Below are 19196 nucleotides of genomic sequence, written 5' to 3' on the forward strand. Positions count from 1 at the left end.
TACATCTTTAAGAAAATGTCAGTTGGGTACAGTGATGCATGCCTATAATCCCTACTACCTGAAGGGTCAATGCAGGAAGATCAGGAGTTGAAGGCCAGCCTCAGCTACCTGGCAATTTAAGACCAGTTTGGGCTATAAGAGACCTTATCTCGGGCTGGAGAGATGGCTCAGTGGTTAAGAGCACTGACTGCTCTTCCAGAAGTCCTGAGTTCAATTCCCAGCAACCACATGGTGGCTCACAGCCATCTATAATGAGATCTGGCGCCCCCTTCTGGCATGCGTGCACACATGGAAGGAATGCTGTACACATAATAAATAAATAATTAAAAAAAAAAAAAGAGAGACCTTATCTCAAAAAAAATATGCACAGGTAAAAAATAATGTATGACAATTTCATAACAAAAACCATTATTATGTAGAATAAACAAACACTAATAAAATCTGAAATTAAATAATCTCACAATTATTCGCGTCCTCCAGATTATAAAGCAAGGACTGGATCCCACCAGTGCCCAGGACAAAGGTCATGAGCCCAGTTCAGTTGCAGAGCATTTGCCTAGCACAAGTGAGGCTTCAATTTCTAACAAAAACACGTCTGTTAGAGTGTTTTAAACCAAGCAGATGCACAGAGCTGATGCCAGCACTGGGTTTTCATCCCAGCGATACTCACAAGAAAATAAAAAGCCATACATCCTATGAGGGCTAGAGTCGTGTGTCTGCAAACCAAACCCTGTGTTCTTGTGTTCTGGCCTTGTATTCTCGTTGTATCATTTGCAGGGATCTGAAGAAGCACTTGCCAAAGAGTATCTGCTAGACACTGCTGTGTGTGATGCTAACACGCTCAGATAAACTGTTAGTGATGAGGCAACAAGAAGATGCCTTGTCACTGTGGAACCTGCCAGGACCTCTGTATGTTAATGCACACCATAAACTCCAAGATCATACCCATGAAGTCTGCAAGATGCCAAGCTGAGCAAGATCTTGAAGAGAGTTTTTGAAGGGCTTTCAAGAAGGCTTTGGTCTGGGCTTTGGTCACAGTGTTTCTGGGCACTTAGGGAAGTTAGGGAAACTTCTAAAGGTCTCACCTGATATGTGTTGCAGGAAGAGATTCATACTGGCGGGACAGAAAGAGCTCCCTATGTTTCAGCTGATGCTTCTGCTTCTCAGTCAAGTCAGCCTCAACCGTCATCTCCGTTTCTTCCTCTGTTTCTTCTACACAAACAAAATCCAAAGAATCCATTGTTACAACCCATGCTGCCTCTTGGGCTATTAAAACAGAGTGAACTGGCAGGTCAAATTCGTATTCCATCTGATAATTTCTTCACAGTAATCACTTCTGAATGTCACATTAAACTTTTCATTGCAATCCCAACCCTAAAACCAAGCTCTCAAAGGCCGCCAAGAAAGAAAAAAAAAAAAACCATTGTGAAAATGGCGGACCCGGACATGGTGGCATACACCTGGGATCCCAGCACTTTGGAGGCTGAGGCAGGAGGATGACTAATTCAAACCCCACAGTGAGACCTGTCTTAAAACAAATAATAAGCAAGCGAGTCAGCTAGTGAGCCAACAGTGGCTGGATGGACAGCTCAGTGGTCGAGAGCACTTGCTGCACAATCAAGGACCACGGTTAGGATTCCAGAACCCACATAACAAGCCAGTGTCCTTACAAACACTTGTAGCCCTGCTTCGGAGAATGAAGATAGGGGTTTGCTGTTCCCAGCCTAGTAGAGAAAACCCAACCCTAGGTTCAGGATAGACCCTGCCTTAAAGGAACAGACAGAGAATAATGGAAGAGGACACCCAACAACCCTCAGACACACCTGAAATCACACATGTGCGCACACAGATACACACAAAGATATTTCTTCAAAATAATAAGTAACATTAAAGGTAAATGACTGCTAAAAGTGCAGCTGAGAGCTCAGCTGTGAATGGCAGTAGCATAGCCTGAAATCCCAACACTCAGGAGGCTGAGGCAGGAAGACGGGGAGTTCTGAGCTAGAGAGGGCAACAGAGTCAGGGCCAATCTCAAAACTCCTTAATTAAAATAAAATATAAATAGAGCCAACTGTGGTGGCATACGCCTTTAATCCCAGCACTGGGGAAACAGAGGCAAGCAGATTTCTATGAGTTTTGAGGCCAGCCTGTTCTATATAGCAAGTTCCAGGCCAGCAATAACTACATAGTGAACCCTATCTCAAAACAAACGGGGGCGGGGGGGAGGGGGAGGACACGACAAAGAGATGACAGACTACACAGCAGAACTTCCAATTGAATTTAACATAAATAATAAACCAACTGGGAGATTAGAATTGAGGAAATAGCCTCAGAAATTAGAGCCTGAAGCAGAAAATGAATAAATGAAAAACAAACAAAACACTAAGACATTTTTTTAAAGCCCAGGCATGGAGCTGGGAGTGCTGAACAAAGAAAACGCTGGGATTGGTACCAGGACTGCATCGGCCCCAAGTGGAGGTGTACACTGAAACCCCAGCACTCAGAGATGAAAGCATACAGATCAGAAAGGTCATCATAGACTCTAAGAAAACTGTCTCAAAAAACAAAACCAGTATTGGAGGGCCTCATCCCTACCCTGTGTGTATAGGAATCAGACTTATAATACTTACATCCTTTTTTGTCTTGTATGAATACTATAAACCAAATCACTTTTGCAGGGGGAAAACATACTTGTAATACCAGAGACTGAGGCAGGAGGCTGGAGTTCATGTCTAGACCCTATTTCCATAACAAAAACAAAAACCTATGAAGACCAACATTACAGAGGGAAAAGAAAAAAGGCCCAGAAAGAAAAAAAAGAAGCTAGCCATCTTTTCTGTCTTTCCTCTCTGCAGCAGGAAGGGGGTTGCTACTGAAAACCCGTCCCTTCCATCGGGGAGTGAACCTCCAGCATCTCCACACACTTCATTTGTTTAAAAGTGACAACACAAGAAGCTGGAACAGAATTGAAGCTACTCGTTTGATATGGGAGTATCATATATCAATCTGTTGATTTCATTGGTTAAGCAATAAAGAAACTGCTTGGCCCTGATAGGTTTAAACATAGATGGGAGGAGTAAACAGAACAGAATGCTGGGAGGAAGAGGAAGTGAGCTCAGAGACGCCATGCTCCCCTCTCCTGGGCAGATGCGATAGCTCTGCTCTCTGAGGCAGACGCGATTCAGCTCCGACCCAGGATGGATGTAGGCTAGAATCTTCCCGGTAAGCGCACCTTGGGGTGCTATGCACATATTATTAGAAATGGGCTAGTCCAGGTGCGAGAGTTAGCCGAGAAGGGGCTAGAGCTAATGGGCCAAGCAGTGTTTAAAAGAATAGTTTGTGTGTTGCTATTTTGGGGCATAAGCTAGCAGGCGGCCGGGATGCTGGGGATGCAGCCCCACCATTCATATTACAACACTCGTTCCTGGAGAGCTTGTGAAGATGGTGGTGCAATGTCTCCCAAGAGGAGAGCAAATGATCAACACCCAGAATTGTAGTCAGTTCTCCAGTGCACAAGCAAAGAGGTCTTCCTATCCACTCAATCAGCGTTTGTAAGGAGTGGGGCAGGTGCTATTCCAGGAGCTACTCAGTGAGACTGAGAAATGACTCCTGGCCTTGGCCACCGAGAAGCATGGCTGGCAGCAAAAATGAAGCAACAAGGTTCTGCGTGGTGTCTTATTCTGATTTTGGGGCACGCTAGCCGGGTAACAAGCTGGCCTCACACTCACCACCTCAGGTACTTTTCTACCGCTGGGACAGCACTGAGCAAAGGCAGCTCAGGGGAGGAAAGGGCTTACTGCACCACACTTCTAGGTAACAGTGCATCATAAAGCAAGTCAGGGTGGGATCTCAAGACAGGGCAGGGCGGGAAGCTGGAGACAGAAGCTGAAGCATAAGAAAGTGAAGGGTGTTCCTTATGGCTTGCTCCTTATGGCTTGCTCAGCCTGCTTTCCTTTTGGTTTTTGTTTGTTTGTGTTTTTTGTTTTTGTTTTTTTGAGACATGGTTTCTCTGTAGCTTTGGAGCCTGTCCAGGAACCAGCTCTTGTAGACCAGGCTAACTTCAAACACACAGAGATCCGCCTGTGTCTGCCTCCTCCCAAGTGCTGAGATTAAAGGTGTGCGCCACCGCCCAATAGCCTGCTTTGTCATACAACTTTCTTTTATAACCCCAACCATCTGCCCAGCGGTGGCACCCCCTACAAAGGTTGTTCCCCCACACATCAATCATAATTAAGAAAATGCCTGACAGACTTGCCCAAAGGTCAGTCTTATGGAGGTACTTTCTCAACTGAGAGTCCTTCTTCCCAAATGTCTTTAGCTTGTGTCGAGTCGACAAAAAACTAGCCAGCACACTAACCATCCTCTGGTCTTCCTCTCCTGAGAACTGAGATTATGGCATGTGCTACCACACCTGGCTACATGATATTTTTTCATTTAACATCTTTAAAGAGAAAGGGGACAGGGGCTGGAGAGACGGCTCAGAGGGTAAGAGCATCGTCTGCTCTTTCAAAGGTCCTGAGTTCAATTCCCAGCAACCATATGGTGGCTCACAACCATCTGTAATGGGGTCTGGTGCCCTCTTCTGGCCTGTAGGCATACACACAGACAGAATATTATATATATAATAAATAAATATTTAAAAAAAAGGGACAGCAATACCATTTACAGACAAAATTCTGATTAATTTGAGCTACACAACTTTTAAAAACTATAATGCCTCTGGAGGCTCCCTGGTCCCTTGCCGCCTCACCTGGAGCAGACTGTGTGGCTATGGGAAATAGCAGGAGTGCAGCGACTCAGAGGGAGGCTGCAGGAAAGAGGAAGAGGGCTGGCTGCTCTTCATGCAGGAAGCACAACTCTCGAGTGACCTGGAACTTCTGGCTTCACACTGAACCCTTTATCATGAGACCAGAAAAGCCATACAAACAGCAGCAAATCTAACTGTCACAATTCTTATTTCAGGGCCCGGGACCATAGAAGGCATTATATCAAACAAAATTCCCACAACTCTTTTTCAATTGCAAGAGGGTCTGTCATCTTCCCTAATTTCAGATTTTAAAAATCTGAATTGAAAACAAGCCTGGAAAACCGACTGGTTCTAAAAGCCTCACCTAGGAGCAGGCAGGTTGGCTCATAAGATAAAGGCACACGTCACAAAACCTGACGACCTGAGTTCCAATCCCTGGGCCCCACGTAGTGGAAGGAGAAGAGCGACTCCTCTAGGTTGTCCTCTGACATCCATATACGTGCAGATGTGGTCATGGGAACACACAATCACACACACACACACACACACACACACACACACACACACACACAGTATCAGAGGAATAAAAGAAAGTGGAGTCTCGCCATGCTCAAACCAAGCTCCCTTGAATGTTCTTTCTGAAGCCGTACACAGGAGAAGCACAGCCCTAAAGGAGCCATCCTTGTCTCACCAGGGGAGATGGATAAAGTTGTTGCTGCATGGGCACTATCAGCACAGCAAACACCACATACAGAATTATGCTCTTTACCTAACTGGAGTTTGATAAACTGTTGCTCCAGAAGATATGGCTGACTGAACTCTAACGCTGCCCTGCAGAGCAAAAAGCACCAATACATATCACAGCAACAACAGCAAACCTCACCCTTTTTTGTTGTTTTGGTTTGGGCATTTTTGGTTCTGTCTTTTTAGACAGGGTCTCACTGTGTAGCTTTGGCTGTCCTGGAACTCGCTTTGTAACCCAGGCTGGCCTCAAACTCACAGAGATCCACCTGCTTCTGCCTCCTGAGTACTGGGATTAAAGGTGTATGCCACCACCACACTCAGGCTTGTTTCCTTTCTCCCTCCCTCCCTCCCTTCCTTCCTTTGTGTACCTGAGGGACTAGAAAGATGGTTCAGTAGTTAAGAGCACTGCCTGCTCTTCCAGAAGACCCAGATTTGATCCTCAGCACCCATATGATGTTTCAAAGCCATCTGTAATGTCAGTTCCAGGAGATCTAATGTAATGCCCTCTTCTGGCCTCCATGGGCACCAAGCAAGTCCAGGCATACATGAGCAAAACACTCATACACATAAAATAATTTTAATAAAAAATGAAGCATGTGTGTAAGAGTATGGGAGTGTATGCCACAGGGAGCACGTGGAGGTCGGAAGGCAACTTTAGAGAGCTGATTTTCTGCTTTTACCGTGGGATCTGGGGAACAAGCTCAGGTCATCCGCCTGCTTGTGTGGCAAGTATTTTCCCCACTGAGCAATCTTGACAGCTCTTAAATCTTTTTTTTTTTGTTTTGTTTTTTTTTTGTTTTTCGAGACAGGGTTTCTCTGTGGCTTTGGAGCCTGTCCTGGAACTAGCTCTGTAGACCAGGCTGGTCTCGAACTCACAGAGATCTGCCTGCCTCTGCCTCCCGAGTGCTGGGATTAAAGGCATGCGCCACCATCGCCTGCCTTATAATAAGCTCTTAAATCTTATTTTCTTATACAACTAATGGTACTGGTAGAAAAGTTCTAAGAGCTATAAAGTACAGTATAACCAAAGAGGAAAGTCACCGCCACAGAAGCATGGAAGCATACCCTGCAATCCCAACACAACAAACAGGAGGAAGGTCATGCAAGTTCACTAGCCAATGAGTTTGAGGCTAGCTGGGGTACATGGTAAGACCCTGTCTCAAAACCACAAAGAAACAGCAATGATAATAATACATTTAACAAATGTCAGCACTTGTACCCTAAAAACAACACTGCCAAAGACCAAATCAACTGAGAAACAACCCATGCTCACTGTTTGGAAGAACTAAAACGGCTTGGAAAGGCAGTAAAATCCCAGGTTGATCTACCCCATTCCTAATAGAATTCCAACTGCCTTTTTCATTAAAATTAACACAGGCATTTATAGACCTAGAGTTGCTAGAATAATCTTGAGCAAGAATGAACTTAAGATACATCTCAATCCTCCAGCGATACGGACTGTGGGACAGGCATTGGTGCGGACACATGGGAGAACAGAGGACAGCAACAGCAGAGACCCTGAACATACAATCCACTGATTTTATGCAAGGCACTCCCACACCTCAAACTACACACTAAAATGAAAAACAAAACAAAACACACACACACACACACACACACACACACACACAAAGGCTAACCGTAAGAGCTAAGATTCAAAATAAAACAGGTATCCTCATGACCTTTCAGACCAGGAAGTGGTATCTTATAGTTACTATATGCAAAAGCATAAACAAGAAAAACAAGTAGATAAATTGGACCTCATATTAAAGTTGTGTGCTAAATGTATAATATAGAAAGAAAGGAAAGAAGGAAGAGGGAAGGAAGAGAAACTGGAACCACAAGCAGGCATATGCCTGCAGCTCTCCAGAAAGCAGTCCAACCCGGCCCATGAGCACCAGCTTCCGGGAGACCCCGTCTCAAAAAAGGTAGAGTGTGATTTCGATTATTTGAAAAAGGATGACCCCCACAGGCTCATATATTTGAATGCTTAGGGAGTGGCACTATTTGTTGGAGTAGGTGTGGCCTTGTTGGATATGAGTGCAGGTATTCCTGGAAATCAGAGGCATCCGCTCCCCCTGGAGCTGAATTACAGGTGCTTACGAATCGCCCAACGTGGGTCCTCTACAAGAGCAGTATGTGTTCTTAACCTCCCTCAGAGCCATCTCTCCAGCCCCCAATTTTTGGCTTGTTTGTTTGTTTTTCCAGACAGGGTTTCTCTCTGTAGCCATGGTTAGTTACCCTAGAACTCACTCTGTAGACCAGGCTGGCCTCAAACTCAGAGATCTTCCTGCTTCTGTCTCCCAAGTGCTGGGATTAAAGGCGCGCGCCACCATGTTCTGCCAACAATTTTTTAAACAAACAGCAAGTACACAACCCACTAGCAGGGAGAATGAAGGTCTCGCACGCAATCCAGTCTCTTCAGAACTCTGGAGCACATGCAGGGAGGACTGACAAGCAGGTGGGTGCCAGTTTAGTGCCACTCTGAACGTTTTCCGGACCTCACAGACCCCTCCAAGGGGAGTGGGAAACAACCAGCCAATGCACAGAAAGTCAAGCAGGAAAACACAACCCTCGCCTGGAGCACAGCTACGTTTCTCCCCAGCTTTAAGAAGCCTAAGCCTGTCTCCGAAATGTTCCTTTCACACAGTGAGCGACCATGACTCATCAGCTGTTCTCTAGCGAGCTAGGATCCCATCAAGAATTTAAGCTATTTCTGTTTTACATTTATTCAAAGAAAACTGCATCTGGCAAAGGCTACCCAATCTTATCATATATCAAAGTCCATCTGGAATTCTGTAGACTTAGCATGCCACCATGCAACTTTCCGCTGCTATAAACTGTGAAACTTAAGAAACAAAATAAAAGAACTAGAAGTGTTTTGGTTGGGGTTTTTAGTGCGGTGAGAGAATGCCATGACCACAGCAACTTCGAGAGGAAAGCGTCTACCTCAGTTTACAAGGCTCAAGTCGGACCACACCACTTAGGGAAGTCAGGAACTCACACAGGGCAGGGACCTGGAGGCAGGGACTAAAACAGAGGTCATGGAGGCATGCTTTCCATGGCTGGCTCAGCCTCTTTCTTACACCATTCAGGACCATCTGCCCAGGGTTGGCACTGCCTACAGAAAGCTGGGCCTTCTCCCATCGACCATTAATCAAGAAAATGTGAAGTCAGCAAAATTTAATCAAGGCCTTTCTCAGTTATGGTTCCCTCATCTCAGATAACTGTAGGTTTGTGTCAAGATGACAGAAGCTCACCGCCACCATCTCATCCAACTCCCAGCTCGCTATCAGCACCATCCTCCCAGCACCATCCCCCTAGAGCCTCCTCCCAGCACTGTCCTCCCTGAGCATCCTCCCAGCACTGTCTTCCCAGAGCATCCTCCCAGCACCATCCTCCCAGCACTGTCTTCCCAGAACATCCTACCAGCACCGTCCTCCCAGCACTGTCTTCCCAGAACATCCTACCAGCACCGTCCTCCCAGCACCATCCTCCCGGAACATCCTCCCAGAGCATCTGCCCAACACCGTCCTCCTGGAGCATCCTCTCAGCACTGTCTTCCCAGAGCATCCTTCCAGCACCGTCCTCCCTGAGCATCCTCCCAGCACCGTCCTCCCTGAGCATCCTCCCAGCACCGTCCTCCCTGAGCATCCTCCCAGCACCATCCTCCCAGAGCATCCTACTCCTGAATTTACTATCAACACTGTCTTCCCTGAGCACAGCTGGACATTTCTTCTCAGAACAAAAACCAAAAAGAAAAAGTCTAGCTATATGTCTTAGTTAGGATTTCTATTGCTGTAAAGAGACACCATGACCATGGCAACTCTTATAAACATTTAACTGGGACTGGCTTACAGTTTCAGAGGTTTAGTACATCATGGCAGGAAGCAGCATGCAGGTAGACATGCTGGAGGAGCTGAGAGTTCTATACCTTATTCACAGGCAGCATGCAGAGAACTGTCTATACACTGGATGTAGCTTGAGCATATATGAGTCCTTCAAGCCCACCCCCACGTTGACGCACTTCCCCCAACAAGGCCACATCTCCTAATAGCGCCACTCCCTATGGGCCAAGCACCCAAACACAGGGGTTTAAGGAGGCCATTCTATTCAAACCCCCACACTGTGGTTCCACATGCCAGAAAGCCCACTACTCTAGAGACAGAGGCAGGAAAGCTCTCGGTGAGTTCAAGGCCAGTCATAGTGAATTCCAGGCAGTCAGGACTACAATTTCCAAACCCACATGTGGACCCAACTCCACAAAGCTGTCCTGAGCGTCACACATGAACAAACATACAAATAAACAAATAAATGTTTTTAAAAAGAACTTAAGATGGGAAGGGGTATACTTAACTGAGGGAGAAAGAGGGTAATACAGAAGAGGGGGGAGAAATAAATAACACTAGGATGTTTGAACAAAACCTATTCTTTCACAAGCTTACTTAGTAATACCTACATCGTGTGTGTGCGTGTGTGTGTGTGAGCGTGTGTGTGTGCGTGTGTGTGCATGTACGTGCGAGTGTGTACATACTATATAGTTTTGTTATTAAAGGGTGATAATACTCCCCAGGAGCCATAGACATTCAGCAGAGTCCAAGAGGCCCCCTCCAAATACAGGCCATGGCTATTGCCCTTGGTTGCCTCCCAGATCTTCAGACCCATTGCTGAAGACAACACACACTCTGGTCACATGACTTGGAGGATTATAGGTGCTCTGACTTTGATGCCTCCTCCCGGGTACTAGCTCCCATAGTATTGGGAGATGCTATACGAACTGCCAAGAGAGAAAGGCAGCCAACAGCCCTACCCAGCTGTAAAGCTTTCAAGCCACATGACTGGCCTCATAAGATATCCCCAATAGTGGCCAACAGCTGTCCAATTGGACTTCAGGCCTGCTGAGAATGAGAAAACTCATGCCTGGTACTGTGAACCTAGTCAGGAACCCATGGCTGGAGAGGGCATGGACCCTGGAGGAGAAGTCACTAGAGCCACCTTCCTACAATAGCACAGCTCCCAACTACACTCAGTCCTTATCCTTGCACCCATGTGTGCAGCTCTCGTCCCTCAGCAGACTTTGATTTTGCAGCAGCAGAGGCCATTCCAGAGAGATCCACAGCACAGAGAACGAGGGACAACACAACCCTACATCTACAGCTCGGGGGACACTGCAGAAGAAGGATGCTGTAAGTGCCGGAGGACCTGGACAACTGCTGCAAGGTGGTGTCTTCTGGGGACAGGGATGCTGCACCCGTGACCGCTCAGCAATATGGCTGCCTGCACAAGTGGATGGGGAAATTTTTGGTTTTGCTGTTTTTTGAAATAGGGTCTCTCTATGTAGCCCTGGCTGTTCTGATACTATGTAAGCCAGGCTGGCCTCAAACTCACAGAGATCCCCTTACCTCTGCCTCTCAAATGCTAGAAATAAAGGCATGTACTACTATGCCCAGCAGATGGCGGAAATTTTAAGAACGACCCATTCCAAGATGAAGAACTACAGGAAATCAATGGCTGCTGAGGGAGAAACAGCTTTTTCCAAGGAAAACCCCTGGTAATTTTCCCAATCACAAGAAGTTGGCCCTAAACACATGTACACAAAGTGGGTGACACAAAGTGGACTTAGTAGGGTGTGTGTGTGTGTGTTTGTGCAAAAAACAATAATTTTTTTAAAAGGTCATGAATTTGAGAGGAAGTTGGGTAAGCGAGAGGGAGGGGTGAAAATGATGTAAATAGTAGAATCGTGTGTGAAATTCTCCAAAAACATCACATTTTAATTTTTTTTAAAAAAGAACTTCCTGTTTTGATGAAAGAAAGAAAGGAAGGAAGGAAGGAAGGAAGGAAGGAAGGAAGGAAGGAAGGAAGAAAGAAAGAAAGAAAGAAAGAAAGAAAGAAAGAAAGAAAGAAAGAAAAGGCTCTTCAGAGACTTGAGTGGTTATAAATCTAAGCATCAACCATGCTATGTGTTTCCATGGAAGTCACGTCCTCTCTTCTACCTGACCTCAAAAAATAAATAAATAAAAATAAATTAAGAAACTATACAGGAAAGTTTGCCTTCTTGTGGCTATCATTTCGGGTTCCAGAAAAGAGCTTAGAACACACTTCCCAGAAGAGCGAGTGCTAGGACAGGGAGAGGAGCTGCTGAGGCAAGGTGGAGCATAGCTGAAAGAGCAGCGGAGGCACCCTGGAGGCCTGTGTGGACCACAGCCTGGAAGGAAAGGGGTAGGAGGCTGACCCCTGCCCTCCCTGAGGGGAGAACACAGCTCTCGGTAGGATGGCCTGCATCCTATCCTGGGCTGACAAAACCCTGGGTTTGCTGCCACATCTCAGTCACCTCATGTACGCAGCCTCTAGTCCCGTGCAAATTGAGGACAGCTAGTTCCCTCGGCCTTCACACAACCCAGCTGCAGTAGCGTGGTCCGGCCTACTTGTGCTACCTCAAGGACGAAGCTTCAAAAGCCTGCAGAGCATGGTAACTCTATAACACCTATAACCCCAGTATTCTGGGGGCAGAGACAGGAGGATCTCCATGAGTTTGAGGCCAGCCTGGCTTACATAGTGAGTTCCAGGACAGACAAGGCTACATAGAGAGGTCTTGTCTCAAAAAAGAAAGGAAGGGAGGGAGGGAGGGAGGGAGGGAGGGAGGGAGGGAGGAAGGAAGGAAGGAAGGAAGGAAGGAAGGAAGGAAGGAAGGAAGGAAGGAAGGGGGCAGGAGGATCAGAAGTTCAAAGTCAGTGGGATGGCTCTGTGGGTAACGGTCCTTTCAGCCAAGCCCAATGACCTGAGCCGGATCCCATTACCCACAGGGTGGGAGAAAAAGATGGACTCGTACACGTTCTAGGGCTCCAAACTGTCATGTCTGGCAACCAAATTGGGAGAGCTATGCTGTGCTGTGTTCCTACAAACCAAAAAAAGCCCAGGCATTGTCAGCTCCAGAAAGGAAACCCAAAACTGTGCTCCCAGCTTCAGAAGACCATCCCTCCTGCGTGGCTGAGTCATCTGAACAGCACACTGCCACATCTCCAAAGAGAGCTCAGAGGGTCCGCACACCCACGAGGTCAGTTCCCCAGGTTAGCCGAAGTAGGATCTGCTCCGACGGCATCGGTCGGTTTCCACTGAGAAATACAACCCAGACTGCGATTTCTCTCACTGACTAACCGATACAAAAGCTATGATTTTCCACATCTTATGATGTGCGGAGAACTTGATTTAATCCCAACATAGGGAGGGAAAGCAGAAAGTTCTGACAAGCCCTTTGAAAGAGTAATAAGTTAGTTAAGGGCTAGGATGATGGCTCAGTGGGCAAAAGCACTTGTTTCATGGTATGAAAACCTAATTTGAATCCCCAGGACCCACGTGGAAAAAACAGACGTGGAGTCTATACAGGGAACTGTACCCACGAGAATATCTCAAGCTCACAGGGCAGCTGGTCTGCTAAATACAACGGAAATCAATAGCAGCCCTGCTTCAAAGTAGAAAGTGAGAACCAAGATTCAAAAGTCGTCAGCCTTGATATGCACACCACACACACACCTACCCACCGAGGATGCACAGGCCCTGGGGTCCATCCTCAGCTCCCTCTCAGAAGGGCAAAACAAAGCAGAACGTTTTAAGTAGCAGTAGGAATATAAAGAATTTCCTGAAGTAGTCAAGCGAAATGACACACATTTGTAATCCCAGCACTAGACAAAGAGAGGATGTGAGATTCAGCTCAAAGACAGCCCAGAACAAAGCAAGGTTCCATTAAAAAACAAAAAGTTACTGAAAAAATTATTGGGTGGTTTGGTTAAGAATGGCCCCTATAGGCTCATATATTTGAGTGCTTGGTTTTCAGGGATTCAAACTGGAAAGATGAGGAAGTGTGGCCTTGGAGGAAGTGTGTCACTGGGGGTGGGCTTTCAGGTTTCAAAAAAAAAAATGTCAAGGACAGGTTCCCTCTCTCCCCCCCCCCCCTCAGCTACTTTCCAGCACCAAATGCCTGCCTGTTGCCACGCCCTCCACCCGATGATAGTGGACTAAACCTCTGAACTGTAAGCCAGCCCTGATTTAATGTTTTCTTTATAAGTGCTACTGTGATCATGGTGTCTCTTCACAGCAATACAAAAGTGGCTAAGACAACTATATACTTCAAAAAATATTTTCTTTGTTGCTGTTGTTTTTTTTTTGTTTTGTTTTTAGAGACACAGTCTCCTATAGCATGAGTTGACTTCAGACTTACTAAGTGGTTGAGGATGACCTTGAACTTATTCTCTTCTCTCAAAACCTGGTATAGGGATGACCGGCTTGCATCCCCATGTGTGGTTTCTGAGGTTCTGGGGAGCAAAGCCAAGGCTTCATGCAAGACAGACAAACTCTTCCCAACGCTCCTGCAGCCCCAGACCTCAGAAGACTTTCTTTTGATGAAAGAGAGCCAAGGGTCGGGAGACAGAGGCCAGAGGAACGCTCCAAGTGTGAGGCCAGCCTGCTCTACAGGGAGCTCCAGACTACACACTGAGACCTCATCTCACAAAAAAAAAAAAAGAACAAAACAAAAAAAATCATCTGTGGAAAACTTGAGACTAGCTACACTAATTATAAAAATGGCTTTCATTCAACTGCTCATGAAAATATAAAATGTGAGCATGTAGTTTTCCAGCCCATAAATCATGTCACATAATTATAAAAGTAAAAGCAGCACAATGCCTTGAAAAAAAGCTTAGGAATTAACCAATTACTAGAATGCTTCATTTGGTGATCAATAAGCAACATGACATAAATTTTAAAGTAGGAACACAGTACTTGCTGTTTAGAAAAATAGAAACCATTAACATTCAAAAGAACAGATCAATAAGAAAATGTATACCATAAAACATAATTAACTTGTCAACTAATAAAACTTTGTAATATTTACAGTTGTTAATAATCTGGCTAATGAGACACAAACTCGCTGTAACTGCTAATTATAAAATGTCATTCACAAAAATAAAAACATTATAAAACAGCAAGAGGAAAATAACCTTAGAGATGCAAGTTTATTACTTTAATGCTTTGACAGAAAATAGATTTTATGACAACTCCAACCAAGCAGCAGAAGCAGTCTAGAGAGAACTGAGAAGTGTCACCGAGGACAGGGTACAAGTGTCACCGAGGATGGGGTAGAAGTGTCACCGAGGACAGGGGCAGAAGTGTCAGAGGTGGGGTTAGAAGTGCCTTTGAGGATGGGGCAGCACTATCTCACATGAGACAGGGTGGACCTCGGATTTTTATCTTTTGAGACTGTGTCTAATGTTCCTCAGGCTAGCCTGAACTCCTAATCCACCTCCCTCCACCTCCCAAGTGCCTGCACTACAGGCAGGCACCACATCACTTGCCAGTGCCTTAGAACTGATTCGAAAGAACATGGGACTCACAAGGTCAGGTTCTCATCAACTTGAAGGAGCCAGGAGCAATAGCACACTTTTTCCCAGTTCTCAGTAGCTGAATTAGAGGCCAATATGGGCTATATGAGTTGGCAGTCGGCCTGGGCTATGCTGTGAGACCCTGTCTCCAAACAATAACAACAACAAAATAACAAATGGACTACATCTCACAGAATAGATGTCTCTAAATAGGCATCTGAGAAGAAATGCCCAGAGATAACAGAAACATCACCAAAGACACACAGCAGCTTACTGCTGTGGATCTCACACAGGGACATTCACTACCTTTTTCAGAATGTCTATGTTAAAGAACAAACCACTGGGAGAGAAAAAAACAGAACAGTAGAATAATAATCTACTGAGCTAGGTGCAGACTCAGGCTTTAATCCAGGCACTCAGGAGACAGAGGTTAGCCAAGTCTACATGGCGAGTTCCAGGACAGCTAGGACTACCATCAAGAGAGACTCTGACTCCAAATGGGGGCGGGATCTGCCTGACACCATACTTAACAATGGGTGCCCTAGAGCAATCAAATTTCTTTAAAAGTTCTAAGAGAAAAATATTTTGAACCCAAAATTCTATAAAGATCTCAAATAACAACATATCCGAGGATAGAGACATTTTAAGGAATGCAAAGATTTAGAACATTTACCATCAACACCTTTTATGGAAAAAAATTAGAAAAGAGCGTATTTCAGCAAAACGAAACAAGGCAAAAATAAAGGTGATGTTGACACAAGAAGCAATAAAGGGAAGAAAGTGCATGGGTAGGAAATGAGAGTCTTTTCTGAGTCTTTATTAGTGTATGTATCCTATGTGTACGAGTAAATGACTATGCACCCATGTGTACCTGATGCCCCTGGAGCCAGAAGAGGGCATCGGGTCCCCTGGACTGGAGTTAGATGGTTGTGAGCAACCACGTGAGTCCTGGAAATATAACCTGAATTCTCTGCGAGAGCAGCAGTGCTCTGAGCCATCTCTCTAGCCTGGGAAACACAAGTCTTCAGAAGTAGATACGGAGCCAGGCATGGTGGTAGCAGCCTGTAATCCCGGCGTTTGGGAGAAAGAGAGTCGGGCTGACTTCTCTGAATTCTACATAGTGAAACCCTGTCTCAAAACCAACAAATAAATAGGTGGGAAGGCAGCTGAGAGGCACAGAGAAACACAGTGGCAGTGACAAATAGGGAAAAATATGTGACTCCAACTTCAGTTGCTCAGAGGGAAGGAACCAGAAGCCACAACCGCAAGCTAAGCCTGGAGGCCCTGATGACAACAGACACACAGCCCTAGCAGCGAGAGAAACCCACAGGTCTCTCAAGCCTGAAGTCAGCAGAAGGGTTGTCTGACAGAGACTCCTCCTACGGGAAGGCTAGGTCTGAAGAACATATTGCAGAAAGCCACAGCCATAACAAACAGCAAGACTGGAGTGCAACATTCTCTGAACAAAGGGAAGTGCAGAAGCAGACAAGCCACTCTGAGTTCTAGCAGACCTGGAGAAAGAAGGCACAAAGCTCTGGGATGGGGAGTGGAGGGAGGTGTGGAGGGACTGGGGATAGAGCTAGATGGTAGAGTGCTTGCCTACAAGGGAAGAGGCACTAGGCTCAATCTTCAGCAAAGGGGGCCAAAGTATTTGGCCTAGGATGCTCGGAGCCTGGGCTGGATCTTCACCATAAGCCGCCAGGTGAAGCCACACAGGCCTATCACGCCATCATTGGAGGGTACAATTAGGAGGATCAGAACTTTGTGGTCATCCTCAGCTACAAAGCGAATTAGACATGAGACAGCCACCCTCACCCCAAAAAGGCAACAAACAGTGTCCTTAGCTGGTGTTTCTATTGCTGTGACAAGGCACTATGACCACAGCAGCTCTTATAAAAGAAAACATTTAATTAGAGCTGGTTTACAGTTTAAAGGTTTAGTTTATTATCCTCATGGCGGGAAATGGCATGCGGGCAGACATGGTGCTGGAGAAAGCTGAGAGTTCTACATCTTGATCCACAGGCAACAGGAAGTGAACTGTCACACTGGGTGTGGCTTGAGCATACACAAGACTGTAAAGCCCACCCCCCCTGAAGACACACTTCCTCCAACAAGGCCACACCTCCCTTTGGGCCAAGCATGGAAACACATGGGTCTGCAGGGGCCATACCTATGCAAACCACCACAGAGTGAGGGAAATGACAGCAGGAAGGGAAAGAACACCTGTCCCCAAACTATTCCTGAAAGTAGAGAGGGAAGATACACAAATCTCACTCCACAAAGCAAGGTTTCACATACCAAACCAAGAAAGATACAAGAACGAAGAAAATGAAAAAGTTATAGCCTAGTTCCCTGGATAAACGTAGATGTTCTCAATAAAATACCAAACCACTAGGAAAGCAGAACAAGTGAAAACAGTGCAAATTAATGAATTAAAATGCCTTCAAACCAAATTCAGCAAAATATTAAAGAGATCACACACCAAGATTCAATCAGTTTTGTTCCAAGAATTCCCCTTTCACCAAAGAGAAATCAGTAAGTAAAGCACAGCACATAAATCAAATCTAGGACAAAAATTAAACAACCATCTCCGCATACACAGAAAAAGCCTTTGACAACGTTCCACATCATTTCACAATAAGAAGCCTGGAGGAATTTGGAATGGAAAGGTATCATTACAATATGACAAAGGCAAGACAGGGCAGACTCACAGCCAACACTACAGCAAACAGAGAAGAGGCAAACACAACATGACAAAGGTAAGACAGGACAGACTCACAGCCAACACTATGGCAAACAGAAGAGGCAAACACAACATGACAAAGGTAAGACAGGACAGACTCACAGCCAACACTACAGCAAACAGAGAAGAGGCAAACACAACATGACAAAGGTAAGACAGGACAGACTCACAGCCAGCACTACAGCAAACAGAAGCGGCAAACACATTTGCTCTGAAGTCAGGAGAGTCCGCTCTCTCCATACTTTTCCAGGACAGGGCTTGCGCTCTCCAGCACAGTAGGAAATAAAAAGGGCACAGTTGGGGGGAAAAGTCAGATTATCCATATTTGCAAATGGTAATGTCTGCACTTGAAAGACCCTCCTCAGCCAGGCGGTGGTGGCGCAAGCCCTTAGTCCAAGCACTTGGGAGGCAGAGGCAGGTGGATCTCTGTGAGTTCGAGGCCATCCTGGTCTACAGAGCAAGTTACAGGACAGTCAAAGCTACACAGAGAAAGCCTGTTTCAAAAAAAACAAACAAAACAAAATAAAACAAAAAGTTGGGTGGCTGTGACTCACATGCTTAATCTCAGCACTTGGGAGGCAGAGGCAGGTGGATCTCTGTGAGTTCCAGGACAGCCTGGTCTATAGAGTAGTTCCAGGACACCCAAAGTTACAAAGAGGAAACCCTGTCTACAAAACCAAACAGACAAACAAAAAATCTCAATGACATACCCTCATGAGAAAAAAAAATCCTAAAGTTCATATGAAAACACAAAGACCATGAATAATCAAAGCAATCCTAAGAAGAAAGAGCGAGGCTGGGGGTCTAAAATATCTAGCCTCAAACTGTACCAGAGCCATGGTAACAAAAGATCATATCCTGGCACAAAGCACACAGACCAGCACAATGGACTAGAGAACCCAGAGCTGAAAAGGGCACACACTGCTGCTCTTCTAAGGACCTAGGTTCAATTCTCAGCACCTACGTGGTGCCTCATAACCGTCTGTAACTCCAGTCAAGGGGATCCAATGCCTTCTTCTGGCCTCTGTAGGTACCAGGCATGCATGTGGTACACAGAAATACATGGAGGCAAAACCTCATACATATAAAACAGTAATTTTTCATAGAAAGAGAGAGAAAGCCAGAAACAAACCTACACACAGCTACAATCCCTTAAGTCTGACAAAGGTGAAAGGGCAGCCTTTCCTACAATGGATCCTGAGAAAACTGGTTGGCCACGTGTAGAATGAAACTAGACCTTCTCTCACCCTGCTCGAAACCAATTCAAACTGGATCAAAGACCTTAATGTGCACCCTGAAAGGAAAAAATAGAGAATACACTTCAAGATGGAGGATAAGCAAGGGGTTGCCGAAAAGTCCTTCAAAAGCCCAAGATGAGCCAGGCAGTAGTGGCGCACACCTTTAATCCCAGCACTCAGGAGGCAGAGGCAGGCAGATCTCTGTGAGTTCGAGGCCAGCCTGGTCTACAGAGCTAGTTCCAGGACAGGCTCCAAAGCTACAGAGAAACCCTGTCTCGAAAAACAAAACAAAACAAAACAAAAAAAGCTCAAGATAATAATACAGAGAATGACTGACAGTGGCGGGGGGG

General features: G+C 45.7%; 1 protein-coding gene across 7 annotated transcripts in view; it reads right to left on the reverse strand.

Moving 5' to 3' along the window:
- Positions 1–19196, reverse strand: part of Mta3 (metastasis associated 1 family member 3) — a 122561-nt gene that overhangs the window by 92596 nt on the left and 10769 nt on the right. For all 7 annotated transcript variants that reach the window (XM_050146210.1, XM_050146214.1, XM_050146209.1 and 4 more), the window contains exon 4: positions 1086–1212. In XM_050146210.1, coding sequence (XP_050002167.1) covers positions 1086–1212 — 127 coding nt within the window. The remainder of the gene's footprint in view (positions 1–1085; positions 1213–19196) is intronic.

This window comes from Alexandromys fortis, unplaced genomic scaffold (assembly GCF_014885135.2).
Source record: "Alexandromys fortis isolate MF-2015 unplaced genomic scaffold, M_Fortis_MF-2015_v1.1 scaffold_42, whole genome shotgun sequence".
NCBI lineage: Eukaryota > Metazoa > Chordata > Mammalia > Rodentia > Cricetidae > Alexandromys > Alexandromys fortis.